Source organism: Aspergillus sclerotioniger, assembly GCF_003184525.1.
Source record: "Aspergillus sclerotioniger CBS 115572 chromosome Unknown BO94scaffold_36, whole genome shotgun sequence".
Lineage (NCBI taxonomy): Eukaryota > Fungi > Ascomycota > Eurotiomycetes > Eurotiales > Aspergillaceae > Aspergillus > Aspergillus sclerotioniger.
In genome coordinates, this window is record NW_020291026.1 from 28847 (window position 1) to 43898 (window position 15052).

General features: G+C 41.6%; 5 protein-coding genes across 5 annotated transcripts; 1 reads left to right on the forward strand and 4 right to left on the reverse strand.

The window, feature by feature from the left end:
* Positions 1-2562: 2562 nt before the first annotated feature.
* On the reverse strand, positions 2563-3868 carry BO94DRAFT_501594 (N5-glutamine methyltransferase family protein). The gene is made up of 2 exons (XM_025609436.1): positions 3475-3868; positions 2563-3412 (listed from the first exon to the last, which is right to left on the reverse strand). The coding sequence occupies exons 1-2, from the start codon at positions 3789-3791 to the stop codon at positions 2650-2652; spliced, it is 1080 nt and encodes a 359-aa protein (XP_025462895.1). The 5' UTR covers positions 3792-3868; the 3' UTR covers positions 2563-2649.
* A 134-nt stretch (positions 3869-4002) lies between these two features.
* On the reverse strand, positions 4003-6298 carry BO94DRAFT_539426 (pepsin-like aspartic protease). The gene is made up of 3 exons (XM_025612703.1): positions 5734-6298; positions 5355-5673; positions 4003-5269 (listed from the first exon to the last, which is right to left on the reverse strand). The coding sequence occupies exons 1-3, from the start codon at positions 5932-5934 to the stop codon at positions 4329-4331; spliced, it is 1461 nt and encodes a 486-aa protein (XP_025462896.1). The 5' UTR covers positions 5935-6298; the 3' UTR covers positions 4003-4328.
* Positions 6299-8198: 1900 nt separating this feature from the next.
* BO94DRAFT_578690 (tryptophanyl-tRNA synthetase) lies at positions 8199-11382 on the reverse strand. Its single transcript, XM_025615223.1, has 10 exons — positions 11240-11382; positions 11076-11182; positions 10987-11016; positions 10506-10930; positions 10301-10430; positions 9481-9742; positions 9350-9430; positions 9143-9258; positions 8976-9094; positions 8199-8896 (listed from the first exon to the last, which is right to left on the reverse strand). The coding sequence occupies exons 1-10, from the start codon at positions 11291-11293 to the stop codon at positions 8448-8450; spliced, it is 1773 nt and encodes a 590-aa protein (XP_025462897.1). The 5' UTR covers positions 11294-11382; the 3' UTR covers positions 8199-8447.
* Positions 11383-11533: 151 nt separating this feature from the next.
* BO94DRAFT_578691 (purine-nucleoside phosphorylase) lies at positions 11534-13064 on the forward strand (the record flags this gene model as incomplete). The annotated part of the gene is made up of 7 exons (XM_025615224.1): positions 11534-11950; positions 12004-12082; positions 12135-12214; positions 12287-12351; positions 12405-12604; positions 12657-12936; positions 12993-13064. The coding sequence occupies exons 1-7, from the start codon at positions 11749-11751 to the stop codon at positions 13062-13064; spliced, it is 978 nt and encodes a 325-aa protein (XP_025462898.1). The 5' UTR covers positions 11534-11748.
* Positions 13065-13223: 159 nt separating this feature from the next.
* BO94DRAFT_476387 (Fcf2 domain-containing protein) lies at positions 13224-14246 on the reverse strand (the record flags this gene model as incomplete). Its single annotated transcript, XM_025608603.1, has 3 exons — positions 13224-13598; positions 13831-13990; positions 14062-14246. The coding sequence occupies 3 exons, from the start codon at positions 14244-14246 to the stop codon at positions 13224-13226; spliced, it is 720 nt and encodes a 239-aa protein (XP_025462899.1).
* Positions 14247-15052: the final 806 nt, after the last annotated feature.

The following is a 15052-nucleotide window of genomic DNA, read 5'->3' on the forward strand; positions in this document are numbered from 1 at the left end:
CAACCGGGATCTTACTCAATAAGAGTTGCTGGCTGCCCGAGTCCTTCCTGGTCGTTACCTTTCTGCCTGACGAGTCCGCTTCTGCTAGTAACCTGGCTAGCAGGGGTCTGTAACACTTATATATTCACTATATTAAATCAGTAATATTCTCACTTACCTTTTTTTATAATTAATTATATTAATTATAAAATCATATTATATGTAGAATGAAGTCTTATATTTATTTAAAATCTAAATTTTCTATAATATCTGATTTAATTTTTATAAATATTATTTTATTTCTAATTAATTTATTAAGTTAGCCTGTACTCTATAATTTATTAGTATATAAGCTAATATTACTTTTATTTATATTAATATTAAAATAATAATATTAATAAAATTAAAACCTTCATATAATAAAAGCCCCAGTGTTATTATTATATATAAAGCTGAAATATTTAATTTTGTATTTAATCTTTTATATTTTTATATTCTTATTCTGTTTTCTTTAAGTAATTTGTAATAAAGTAACTATATTTTTTATATTTAAAATATTCTATTTTATTCTTATTATTGAAAGATTTATATTTATTATTATTATTTTATATAGTTTAACTTCAGTAGTTATCTTACTAATTTTAGAATAAATAATTATTTTATTATTTTATTTTAAATAAATTTTAATATACTTAATCCTGTTCCCGTGATATGATGAAATAGACGTTATATTTTAATAAGTATTATTTTCTTTTTATAATAATTTTCTTATATTATCTTAATATCTGGTTTTCTATAATTTAAAAATATAAGATATAGTTAATATAAATTTCTAAAATAATAACTATTTATTTTAAAATAATCTCTTAACTTTACTATATAATAGCAGTATTTATTTATATTATTTCTATAATATTTTATATCCAGTACTATTCTTATAAATAGTTTTATAATTTTTAATTAAGATAAAAGATTATAGTATAGTAAGGAAGTTTTCTTTTATTAATTAAATAAAGAATTAGAAGAATTACTCTTAAATTTAATAATTAATATATTTTGATATATTTTATATCTTTTTTTAATTAATATCTTATCTAGCTCTACTAATTATTTTTATAGTTAGGGTTTCTTAATTTCTCCTTTTTTCTTATATAGTTTCTGCTTTAAAATTATTATATTATTATTATTCTTATTATTTTTAAAATAATTAATTAATTCAGTTATATTTATGGATTTTTTTTTATTAAACTATAAATTTAAGTTTTTAAAATATAGAAACTTAGTAATAAGATTACTTAATAAATCAGATAAGTCTTTTTCTGAGATAATATTTTAAGTATAAAATACTATTTTTAGTTCTAGGTTTCTTGTAAAGAGAATAATTAGAATTATTAAAATTATATAAGGAAATATAGAATAATATAAGATTAATCTTAAAATTAGGTTAAATCTTATATTATAAGTTTATATAGTATAAATAATATATATATACAGATATAAAACTAATTACTAGTCTTCTAGAATTCCTGATAATAAGATAAAGTAATCTAATAAGCAAGTTCAGTAACTCGGAGATTATATTTTAATAATATTTGATATTCTAAATGTAATAAATTAATAAGATTTAAAGTATAAAGAATAGGAAATGAGGTTTTCAGACAGCAAGAAAAATAAAAAAATAAAGAAAATAATAAAAACATAGAAGGAGAATAATGTAAAAAAATATATCTAATAATAATATTCAGTTACTGAGAATTTTAGATATTTAAAATTAGTAAAGTTAAAAATAACAGAAGAATAATAAATAGATAGAATAGATAGACAGGATAATAATATATTATTAAAGAAGTAACGATAAAAATCTAGAATCAGTCTATAAATATACTATTATCTTTATAATAGCGGAATAAGAAAGATAATAAATATTTAATATTATAATGATTATCAGAGAGAAGGACCTGTTAATATAACTATATATTAAAGACTAATATATATATATAGAAGAAACGCGGGGACAATCTCTGACAGAAAGACAGGAACATAATATCAGATAATCAGCAGATCACTGCAGGGAACCGGCACCTCTACATACATGAAGAAAGGACCCGACGAAGCGGTCACAATAGAGAATCTGATTAAAAAATATAAAGATTTTTTAATAATGTATAGAAAGTCTTTAAAAGAGATTAACTATAAGAAAGACTATTTTATCTATAGTTAGATAGCTCTCTAAAGAATTCAATTTCTACTTACCATCACGTACCTTGAGTAGTTATTGGGCTCTTGAGCCTGTCACACAGGCTATTCTTAAAAGAGCTGTATGTGCAGTCCGTTTAGATAATGTGTAGTCCAAATAGCAATTGCCCACAGAAAATGTCTCACTATCTTTCTACTGCAAACTTCCCTTATCCAGGACCTGATCCAGTGTTTCTCAGCGCTGCGCGCTTTGCAAATCATTTGAATAATATTTCTTTAACAATTGTGATTTGTGATTCTTTCCTTATATAGTCAACGGGCTTTTTATCCCGACAAGTAGATGCTATCACACCTTGTCACCTAGTGAACACAGATTTATATAGTCGTGTTGCTAGATAGCCGAGGTGGCAACTCATTATATGGTGGTTCCAGAGACTTGGCCTAATATTAATCTATGATTATAATGTCCTCAGCTCAATTATACCGCTGCACTATCACCACACATGGCTCAGTATATTCTTCAGAACCATGATCCGCTATGCCCTTATCCACTGCTGGCCAGATATTGATACGTAGATTGCCGACCTGGAAATATTCAGCTGCCAAGTCATTGCACAACGCAGCGACACGCCCGCCTTGTGAATGATCTCCACATTCAAGTATTACAAGGCTCGTTTTCAACCTGAACGAACGTGATAATATATGGTAGTAGAAGATATCTTCCTGCCCTTTCAGTGGTAATTCTGACATATCGTGGTGATCTTTTGAAGGGACTAATGCAATCCTGGGCTCGAACATCCGGACACTGCGTGTAGTTGCCCCGTTTCCAAAAGACTCCTCAGATATATATGGTGGATTGGATATAATCACGTCAGGGGGAGGTCCTGTGTGACTTGATGATCCAAAAACATCACCTACAGCGTCAAGAACATCACCTTGTTTGAAAGTGATATCCGTGAGCGCGCGATCTGACAGGTATCCACGTCGAACATTGTGCATTAAATTATTCCTTGCTAGATCAATGGCCGTTGCACTAATATCAATACCGATGATGGAAATTTTCTGTACATGCGGAGCAACAAGAGCATGTAGAAGCAGGGATATGCAGCCTGTTCCTGTACATAAATCCAGTATACGCAAGGATGTCGCACGATTCTCGACCGGGAAATGTCTCTCGTTGATCATATCATTCAAGATCAAGTTCGCGGCATGGAAAGTGAACGTTTCAGTCTCAGGCCTGTGGTGATATAACTATTCAGCACAGGGCGCATAGGTACAGTAAATCATGGGCGGCAATACCTTGGTATCAGAACGCCTCTCTTGCACCGGATGTCTAGGTCCCCAAAAGGCTGATCACCAAGGATATATTGAAGAGGTAGGCCCCGAGATCGTGCCCGACACATAGATCTCAACAAGCTTCGCCAGCCCTGAAAGCAATGCTTAGATGTGACTGCTCTTCTAGCCAAGTTCAATTGAGCCTTGTGAATTGCCCGATCTTTGAGCCAGCGCAGCTCATTTTTGGCGGACCCAAGTGTTCGACATTCCTGAAGTAGCAGAGGAAGAAGGTGGCCTTGTCGATATGCATTCAGTATCGTTCGATTGGGTATTCGTGGCATGGCTTGTTTTTGATGTAAAATTATCGTTTGTTAATGCAAAGATAGGGTTCTTGTTAGGTACTATTTCTATTCCCGTCCACTGGCTTAAAGTGGGTCATACCTCATTGGTATCCTAAGTAGTAGATAGATGATACGATACGATACGTATCTACGGACAAGGTACTTTGTAATATGTGCAATACCGATAGAATAATATTCTCCTGGGAGAAGGGCTGATTTTCAACGCCAATACTATCTCTCGGCTCTCAGACCTACCACCGTAAGGCATATCCAATTTTAACCTGGGCCCCATTCCATTTTCATAGATGACATATTTATATACCTCGTGCAAAAGCTTCGTGATAATCTGGTTAATATAACACAACATCAAATCAATATCCTCCACACAGAAAGGGGCTTGAAACATAAAGCCAGGGGTATCGGAAGACAGAAGCATTAGCGGACAAGATCACTAACACGCATACACTACAAAAGCCAAGCAGACATGAAAGGGGATAATCAGCAAGGTCTTCGTTGAAATCGGCATATCGGAAAAAATTAGAGAGCCAGCATATATCCAATTGCAGCAGCACCAATGGCTAAGTGCTTCGGAACACCCGTGAACTCTGCCGCAGCACCGCCACTACTAGTTGTTGATGGGATATCTGTGAATATCGCACCAGTTGGTCCACCAATCCTTGCCCCAGAGCCACCAGCTGCTACTGTTGTGACAGGATTAGCAACTTTAGTGGCCCCAGGAACAGAGTCTTCTCCAGTCCCGATTTCCAGAATGTTGTCTCCCGTGGCGTCGAAATTGGTGTTGGCGAGGGAAATCTCATTATTCGCTAGATCGTAAACAACATATGCACTGCGCAAGAAGGTGTCTCCTAAAACAGCCGTACTGTCACCGGCAGGGACTATGCCAAAGATACATGCACGTTCACCGTCCTGGAATAGGAGATCTCCTACATCGAGAACAAGTTCGTCGACTCCGACGGTGATAGCAGGTGACGAGAAGGTGTAGGTGATGTTAGTGTTGTTCTGCGACAGGCTGCACGGCACATATCCAACTCCAGAAGACTGTTCATACACGACATCAAAATCATCATAGATGTCTTCAACGATAGAGTCTGGAAGATATGTAAGAGAACTTCCAGAATCAAGCAAAACAGCTGCCGGAAGCGCATCCGAAGTGTAATTGCGATTGCTTGACCCCGAACTGAAAGCGACCCCCGTGAGAGCAATGATGAATTCAGAATAAATCCCATCGACTTTCTGGATGGGAAGTGTTTGTAATTCACCATGATACTTCTTTGTGTTTACGCCGCCGAACAAAATAGACCCGGTGTTTGCGTTCAGGTCGTTTAACCAGAGGCTGTAGGCGTTTGACTTTATCAAATTATCCTTCACCATTGCACTAGGAAGGTTAGGATAGGCACTTTCACCGAAGCGGCCAACCTGAACCTCATTTGACGTATAGCCGATGCCCAGAACTCCCTCTATGGGTAACAGATGTCAGTTAATGGCACAATGACGCAGACGCCCCGAATTTGTTGCAAGTCAGAGTATATGGGATCCACATACCCGAGGAACTGGAGGAATATCCAATACCAAACTGAAAGCTTTGTAGAGTCGCACCTCCTATGTGGAGAGTGTCAGTTGCGTAAACCCCAGCCGCGCCGCTTCCATCCGCATAGGAAATGTTAAAATCAGATGAGACATATGTGTATGTTGAGGAGTTGTTAGAGTCATAGGTGCCAGATGTACGGCACGGATCTGTGGACGAAGAGCACAGCGTTGAATTAGCTGCATTGCACCATAGATCACTGCTTCCAGTATCCAGAACCAGTCGTAAGCTCTGCTTTGGCGTTCCTAGCGTTACATTACAGAAATAAAGCGTTTCCTGTGAGAATCAATATCAGCAGCCATACTTAGAGCCGAACTGTAGAGCAAGCTCATATACCTCATTGTCAAGAGCTTGGTTGATTGCTGTTGTGTCTCGTTTTCGTCTGGCACGGTCTCTCGCCATTGGATCTGACACATCATTGCGTTTGATATCTAAGGGCACAACCGCGGGTATCTCTCTTTGCTGAAGTGTCAAGGCATTTGCTGTCTCCAATGAAATGAGGGAGACGACAACCAGAAAGGACCAAACTCTCCACATTGTGGCTCCCTTCTATCTCTCCCTTAGGGCACGTTATTCCACCTCCCGTGTTTGGGAGCGTATCGTATTATGAAACAGATATTCAGTTTGATTTCACCGCCGCTGCTTCAACTGGCTGGTATGTAGAAAATGCTCACCCGTTTGTTCGTATAGCACTTAGATATATCTGCAATAAAATAGGCCCAAGGCTGGATCTGGTTGTGGCACAGGTAAATTAAGATGGTCTATGATTTTGGCGAAGGAAAGTAGCACTTTTAGACTCCACACATATTTAGTGAGAGGGGGCATGGTGCTACTTTTTATACTGGAACATAGTAGTAGGTAGATTAGTGGACTCGATCTCGTTCACAGCTCTTGTTGGACCGGGACTAGTCGGCTGCTTAGGTTGACACGCCTAGATCTCCGCGCCCCCACTAGGCTGAGGTCCGGACTGTCGGACAGGGCAATAGTATCATCCTGTTGTCGTCATCACTTGTGGATCCGAGTAGACACTAAGCATGTATGGAATTTTATGGAGATCTTTTGTATTAACATTCATTACATTGTATGCAAGGAATTCTGTTACTGCAAACTACATACAAAGTGGAGTACCCACTTTGCATATAGAATACTGACTGCATCCTACACGGCATACTATTAGGATTCGAAAGATTACCTTTTCTTGGCAGATACCTATTGTTAGAAGCGCATGACTGTAACTTATTGGGCGAAAACGGCGTGGACGGATTGGGCCTGTCCTTTCCGGGAGTCTCGGCTACCTCGAAAAGTAGAACATCGCCATCGTCACGGCCAAAGACTCTCGCAATGGGCTACTCTGTACATACTGCGTACTACCCCTATTATCGGCTGTATTTTAGCAAGAGGTACACAGTACTCCGTACTGCGCACACAGATGCACTATCTCGTCATTGGAAGAGTGACCGATCCAAGATCTGGCGAAAGACCATGTATTAGAGGGCACCTAGCCACATGCGGCATATATTTGTACCTAATCTCTGCTAGTATTCCAGAAATAATCGTCAAGTCGGTACCAAATTCTACCTGCACCGCCCCTTCTGATCTGGCGTTATGGCCCTGCACAAGATGTAGGACGTGGACGTGGACAAAAGCTTTCTGCTTTTGATTGATCTTCGACACGCCGTGGCCCATTGGCTGTATCTCGTCATATAGGGCCAGCTCCAATTACAACAGGTCAGTGATATGTGGATATTACTGCAGGTCCATGGTTGAGACATTTGATTTTATAGTCGTATTGATTTTGCATGCCGTTAGCGAGGCGCCGATTGTGTGGCCTCAAGCTGGCGGTGCTTGATAACGCAAGTCAGCCCACTTGTTATGAACACTGTATGCCTATGCCAGAAAATACTCCGCATATCAAAAATGATTAGCCGACGTCATGGGTCGGTCGTGCCTACTTTAGCATATAAAATCTCTCATTAAAAATATGCCTTTATTCCCTACCTATGTATTTACTGGCATAATTTTCTGGCCTAGGCAGCAGCATTATGGTTTAGATCTGGTTGGCTAAACCATGTTGCAAAAAGGCGGAGTTCCGGGGCCTAGCGGAGCTGCAATCAGTGTCTGCTCCAACAACATACTTTGTGAAGAGCTTCCGGAGAGACATGCAAGCGGCGGGTATTTCTTGCCAAGGCGATTGTGTACTTACGATCTTAATGAATGATCTCATATAAAATGTTGGGATACAGTCTTCGTTCCGTCTATTCTGCAGATGCCAACAGTATATCATTTTGACCTACTGATATAAACATGACAGGTTATAACTCCAGAAGCTAGTTTTATTCTACTTGGTATCTATACATACCTAAATCAGGATTTTAAAGATTACAGGCTCGAGGCCAGGTTTCGTCAATTTAAGACTAATTATAACAGACTATATGAAGTTATAATTCTACAATCTACCCATTCTCCTGATAGCCAGTCTGAGAGAGTTATATTAAGATACAGACTTTATTCTACTTATTCTTTAAATATCAATAGTATGTTATTTTAGCTTACCAGTATGAATATAAGAGCTTATAAGTCTTGAAACTAGTTTTACCTTACTTGGTATTTATACATATCTGAACCAGAATGATAAAGGTTGCAGGGTTAAGTCTAGATTTAGTTAACCTGAGACTATTTATAGCAGACTGTATAAAGTCATAAGTCTGTATATTCTTCTAACAGCTGGTCTGAGAGGGTAGTGTTAATATACAGTCTTTGTTCTGTCTGTTCTCCAGATGCCAGCGGTATATCGTTTTGCCCTACTGGCATGGGCGTGACTTAAAATACATAGGGGAAGTCTGTTAGTTGTAACGCTAATTGATTTTTCTGATCTGTTTGCATCCTTGGAAAGAGTATATATAATACAGATATGCAGAAGCAAAGGCAAGTCACGTCGTATTAGACCTAACTCATATACACAATGAGGGAATGCCTGAGCGCGAGAAGACAAGGGGCTACAACAAAGCAGAGAGCGAGAACAGAAAGACAGGGCGCATCACGAAGTGCTTTCATAAACCCATGACTTCCCTCACTTGTTTCATAGTCAACTCGGCGTTCGCTCGAGCGGTTTGAGAGCCCTGCTCTGAGACATCATCTAGATAGCCAGTCCTATCATCCATGAGTGAGAGATACTTATCCCTTATTGGCCGTAGATGATTTGAGATTTGGCTGGCGAGGTTTTCCTTTAGAGCCCGAAGACTCGTTGACTGAAATTCCAAGGCTAAATCTTCGCATGACTTTCCCTCAAAGTGGCCAAGAAGCTCTAGAAGGTTAGAGACGCCCGGCCGGCGAACGGGGTCATAAGTTATCGTCGTATCTGAGTCGGTGAGCGCCGCTCTAAGCTTTTTATGGATCTGGTCAGGGGAATCAGTGAGGAGAATTCGAGACCTCTCGTCGACATGAGATTTTGACATCTTTAAGGTCGGCTCTTTGAGGGACATGACTCGTTTCGCGGGTGCTATAGCATAGGCGTCATTAGGCTAATTTTCTACCTTCCGACATACCGGAAAAGGCGCATGTTATGATCCAAGACTCACATATAAGTGCTTCTGGAGACGGAAACACTGACCCATAGACGTGGTTAAAGCTATTCGCGATATTTCTAGAAAATTCGAGGTGTTGTTTCTGGTCTTCCCCGACGGGAACATGGGTAGCCCTGGGCAAAATCAGTTCACGGCCACACTCCATGTTGATGCCTCCAAACCTATGTACTAGTATGTCTGCTGCCTGGAGAACAGGATATGAGAACAGACCGAGCCGCAGTCTTGACCTAGCAGCCGAATTATCCAAGGTTGTGTCCTCAGGCAACTGGAGTTTGCTCTGCTGGATGTCAATATTGAGGCTATATCCTCCGATTTCTCGGGGTATGATTCCATCATCGTGTCTTCTGCCCATCATCGTGGTCACTCACCTTCCATTGAGTCATTCGTGACAAGTAACCCATGGAGGCTACTGTGCACAATATCCAGAACAACTCCGCATGTGCCTGTACCTAGCAGTCATTCAGCGCGGGAAGTCTTCCAAGGTTGATAAATCACATACAGAAGATTGGTAAAATATTGTCGAGCGGCTTGGATCCAGGCCCACGGCCATCAATGTAGCAAATGCCTCCTTTCTCCATCTTCTCAACTGAACCTTTTCTTGGGGTACCGTTAACGCATGCAGATCAACAATGGAGAAATACAAATTCGTCCCTTCTGTCGCATTGTTCTGTAGCCGAACCCATTCCCTTAGGGCGCCGAGGTAATTTCCCAAATGCGGCACGCCCGTTGGTTGAATTCCGGAGAATATCGTTCGGGTTATACTGGGAGATCGTGGAGTTTGGTAGCTACTCCATCTTCGGGAACAATGGCTATTCAACTGCCAATGCACGGACTTTGATCGCAAACAATTTGAGCTAATCCAGGGAGCCTTAGTCAGGTTGTGCGCACAGCGACCCATGTTAGTATGCATGGCTTTCTTTACAGCCACATGAAGGCTTGGGGCCCGCTAAGTGAATATACCGGTGTTCACCTAGATTTCAACACATGCACCCCGTACACAAGGTATATCACGTGCCGTCAACGGGAACACCGGCGGGTAAAACAAACATTTTATCTAATTTCCACTGGCAAGGCACACTGAGAAACATCATACTGGAAAAAAAAAGGCCCAATGTTATAATGGCATTCTATGAAATACAGTTTGCATAAGGGAATTAAAGAAAAGGTCATAGCCAATCCCTGCATAACGAAATAGTATGAATTTGAACTGCGAACATAAACCCTTAGACAAACAAAACAATGATAATATACAAGATATACGACAACAGAGCATTTAACCTCTGCGGACTGTAGTTAAAGGGCCCCTGTATGCAACAAACCGCTCGTTGTCCAAGGTATCTGAAATCGAGTCCTGCGATCTCGTATCTTCTCGCTGACCAAATTGGGCAAGGTAAGGCTCAAGTGTCTTCTCAACATCAGGGAGAGTATTGTCCATGCTCTCAGCCACGTCTGTATTCAAATTTGAGTTAGCTGTGTCAAAAAAAAAAAACCAAGCTAGGATGAATAGTAGTAGGCTTATAATACCAAGGCTTTCATGTTCCCAGACATTTGCTTTCATACCGACTCCATAGAATGCGTGCTTGCGCAAGAAAGCTAGCCATGCTTGTACAACCTGGGGATTGCCGTCCTTAATTTGAATCAACCGACGAAGTGTTATTCTTTCGAAGTTTTCTTGGCTTTTCTTGTGTACGAAGTTGCTTCGAGGCATAGTCCAACGTTCAACCATTCGTGGTAAGGGCACTGGCCCGGAAACAGGAAGCTTCAGGTAATAGGCAGCTCGCACAGCAAAATCGGCAAAAAATTCCACGTTTCGTACACTGTAAGACCTCAACTGGAGATCACAGACTGGAAGTCCATATTCAGCCTTCCTCCGAAGGGGTCGTAGGTACACAGCCTGGACGCTCCTAGGCAGTCGAGCCTTGCTGTTAATGCTGTCCAGGCGTTCCTTCCTAACCGTGTGTCAGTGCATGTCATTTTCTGTTCGGGTAAAGTATAGGAATCAGACCATTGTTTCACTTGCAGTTCGGATGTTTGCCTATTTAATCGCAAGTCAGCCTTGAGTGGTCTTAAGGGGCTGTGGGAGGATTTGCTAACGGTGCTTGTAACTCAGCTGAGCCTTCCGTGGGATGAATTTCAATCGGAGACTTAATACGATGACCTGCCTCGGACGGGGTGCTGTAGTTTCTAGGACATGCCAGTAGCTAACAGATATCAATATGTTGTCACTGCCTGGGACGGAAAACCTGGGGGATGGCTACCTGTAACTGCCTGCCAGTCCATGAAAGAAGCCGAGGATTGAGAGACAGCGACATGGTGGATAACAAAAACTATGAGGAATGGATGCGATGTATTCTTGATACCAAAAACGCGTAAAGAGGTAGCATAGTACGGAGTATCTACAATTCCTACAATTACGTGCAACATTTTTTGCACCGGCCTGCTGCAGAATATGGGATGATATCATTTATGATTGGCTACGTATTTGACCGCCTTTGACTTAATTTTTACTCGGGGTTCCTGAACGATCACATGATGATATTATTGAACGAACGGCAACTACATACTATTGTTGATTCCTTAATATGGGCGGAATCATTCTTCTAATATTCCATTGCACTTTCTTCCTGTAAGAACACAGCAGGGCGGTCAATATATTCATCTGCCATAGAGGTTCAAACTTTTTTTATTGAAACTCTCTCTGATTAACAAATTCTACTTTCATCACTTCTATCCCAAAGCTAGGGCGAGCCTTTCAGTTCAGGACATAATGACACCATCCGGCAGCTTGTCGTTCCAGCAGGCAAGTGAGACGTTGTCATTTCTGAGAGATCGCTTGCCGGAGTCTTTGAAGACACCTGAAGTTGCAATAGTCTGTGGCTCTGGCTTGGGAGGGCTTGCGAGCACAATTCATCGCTTGCCACGAGTCGAGTTCGACTATGCTTCTATACCCCATTTCCCTCGCTCTACAGGTAAACGTCCCTATATATTTCGGCAGTCTGAAGTTATATACTCATTTATGAAGTCGCCGGGCATGCAGGGAAACTGGTTTTTGGACTTCTCAACGGACAAGTGCCTGCAGTGTTGATGGTTGGCCGTGCTCAGTGAGGTTCAACAACAGCGGCAACACCGCGCAGCTCACTAACTACAAGAAAGTTACTATGAGGGGCATTCAATTGACCATGTTACATTTCCTATACGCGTTTTCAAACTCCTAGGAGTCGATACAATCATCTGTCAGTTATCCTCTACCTCAGCAACACGAGGCGCACATAGTTCAGTTGCTAACAATATATCTGGGCTTGTAGTAACCAATGCCGCCGGCGGTCTGAACCCTGAATATATGGTAGGAGACATCGTTTTGCTAAATGACGTAAGTATATTACCATCATATTATTCAGAAACATGCTTGACGAATAACCGTAGCACATATTCCTGGCTGGCCTGGCGGGAACACACCCTCTACGGGGTCCAAATGCCGAAGAGTTTGGTCCTCGTTTCCCTGCTCTATCAGATGCTTACGACCTGGAATTACGTTGCCAAGTTCACAACGCCTGGGCCACGATTGTGCGCCCACAAAGCAGGAGACTGCACGAAGGTGTATATGCTTTCGTTGGGGGACCTAGGTAAGTCATCACTTTAGTACCATGCTCAAATATGCAATGCTGAACTTCTCAGCTATGAGACCAGAGCCGAATGCCGTATGCTTCGCCAACTCGGCGCGGACGTGGTTGGCATGTCAACCGTACCAGAGATCGTTGTTGCCAGGCATTGCGGTATCCGAGTCTTGGCCCTTAGCTTGGTAACGAACAATGCAGTTCTTTCCCCTGCTCCCCGTGGAGACGACCATCTTCTTCAGGGGAAAAATGTGCACGAGCTAGACACAATATTGCAAGAAGGCAAACCGAACCATGAGGAAGTTCTCGAAGCTGGCCGCTCCGCTGCCATGGACATGCAGGTATGTACCATATTTGACACGTTTCGCCACGCGCTGCTATTAACACCCGTCTGAAGAGGCTTGTTATACAAGCTGTTGCGAATGTTTTCACACGAACCTCCCATGGTGAGGCGACCAGTGACCAATGATATTAAGGCACGGTTGCCAATGACCGATCAGTTGCAGTGATCAAGCGTTAGATGCGGATTCTCAGACCACAGCAAAGTGTGTGCCTCTCAGAGGGTTTCAGAATTAGTTGTCTTTGTAAAGCCTGGACCGTAATGCTTGTCCATGAGAGGCTTAATAATTCACTTCATCTTGGTGTTCCTTCTCCCTCGCAACTTGTTGTAGTAGGACCGTTTGCCGCTCTGCTTTAGGGTCTGAATGTCCCTATACTTAGCTTCAAATCGCTTGTTTTCCCGCTCAACAGCCAATGCTTCTTCAACAAATGTCTTCTTTCGATCTCTCTTTGCAATCCGGCTACTGAAAAATTCTGTTGGGCCTTCGATAATGGTTCCCACTTGAGAGTACTTAGGAGGATGTGCTTTGCCGCCTTCCTTTTTATAGTGCCTCTTTGGGTCCAGTACCGAACGCATTCGGAGTAACTGGAGGTCCCTCCTGAATTCTGTCGTCAACTCCGTCTTCGGAAGATCGAACCAAGCGCTGCCGGCCGTAGGTTTGTCCTTAAAAAAAACCGTGTTAGCTTTCGTCCTGATTCAGGAGGTACCACGAAACAACAATGAGATAGTATAAATGCTCAGAGTAACTATGATAAAAAAAAGTACTCTCATTGGCACAGCGCAACCCAATACGGGTTGTTAAACTGCATCAAGCGCTCACGCGATGGGATAAAATTTCCTCATGGCATTTTGGAAGGAATGCGATAACGACAAAATACAAAGCAGCCAATCTTACCTTGGAACTTGATTTTGGTGCATTGACTCCAGCCAAGTGCCTGTTAGGCTGTAGCATATCCTTGCGATTCTCCGTGATTTGTCCTGGACCGACAACTGCGATATCCCCGTGCTGCCAGAGATATGGTCGCAGAGAATCCACAGATGCCAATTTTGGGATACTGGGCAACATAAAGTCAGTTTTCCGAAGGTACAGTGCATGCTAGTAAGATGCAAAATTGTTGAGACATACTGTATTGAAGTGGCGTCTATACCATCATCAGCCGAGTCAACGGCACCAGCTGCATCGACTTTGACATTACTGGGTCTTAGTCGATCTTCAGCCTCGTAAAGCAACTGCTCTATGTCTTGATCATTCAAACCAACCTCATCCGGTGGTGAGGTGCCGGCAAGTTCAATGCATGTTGCTCCTGTCATGTCCTATAGCGAGCAATTCGATGGCCTGAAAGAGACAAAGTAGAGTAAAAGGAGAATTAAAAGTCGGAAGGCCACAAGCTAGGTATTTATAGCGGAAATCGAGGGTTGCTCTTTTCTCGAAATGGCTGGGGTCAAAGGGAAAATTTGTGCTGTGGGGCGGAAGCCGACCTTAGATCCTTGGCAACAATCATGATGTGCGACATAGGTAGGCTAGGTACGTAGGTACCGTACTCCGTGTTGCCTGCTGGCTAGCCCATCCAGAACCTGGTACTTCCTATCTGCTCAACACTTGGTGCTACATGAGTATATTGAACACCTCACCAGGTCGTTTGTGTAAAGATGCCGTATCCAGCTATGCAGCTATGTGTGTAGGCGTTTAAAAGTTTGAGTATAACATATTAATCGACACATCCCCGTTGGTAGAACTACCTCGTCCATTAACTACTACTATATACAAGCCGCAACACCTCCCGCGACATTTCACTATGTACAGAGTATAATGCACGTGAAACAGATCATTCTAGACCGCTTTAGTTGATGCTTGATTGAGATGTCAAGGCGCATGCCGGATACGGGTGGGAAAGCGCTTCGCAGGTGTTGCGTAAGGTTCCAAGAGAGGTGATGTTGGCCTTAGGTGCTAGTTTGTACTTAGTATGTGGCAAGAAGTACATTTCGCTACCCTACTCCATTGGAAAGGGATGGGGCTAAAATATATCATGAGTACCATTACGATGCCTCTATGCTTGATCCCGATATTCTGGCGAGTCGCTTTCTTTCTCTCTCCATATTATGTGGTGAGTTACGTG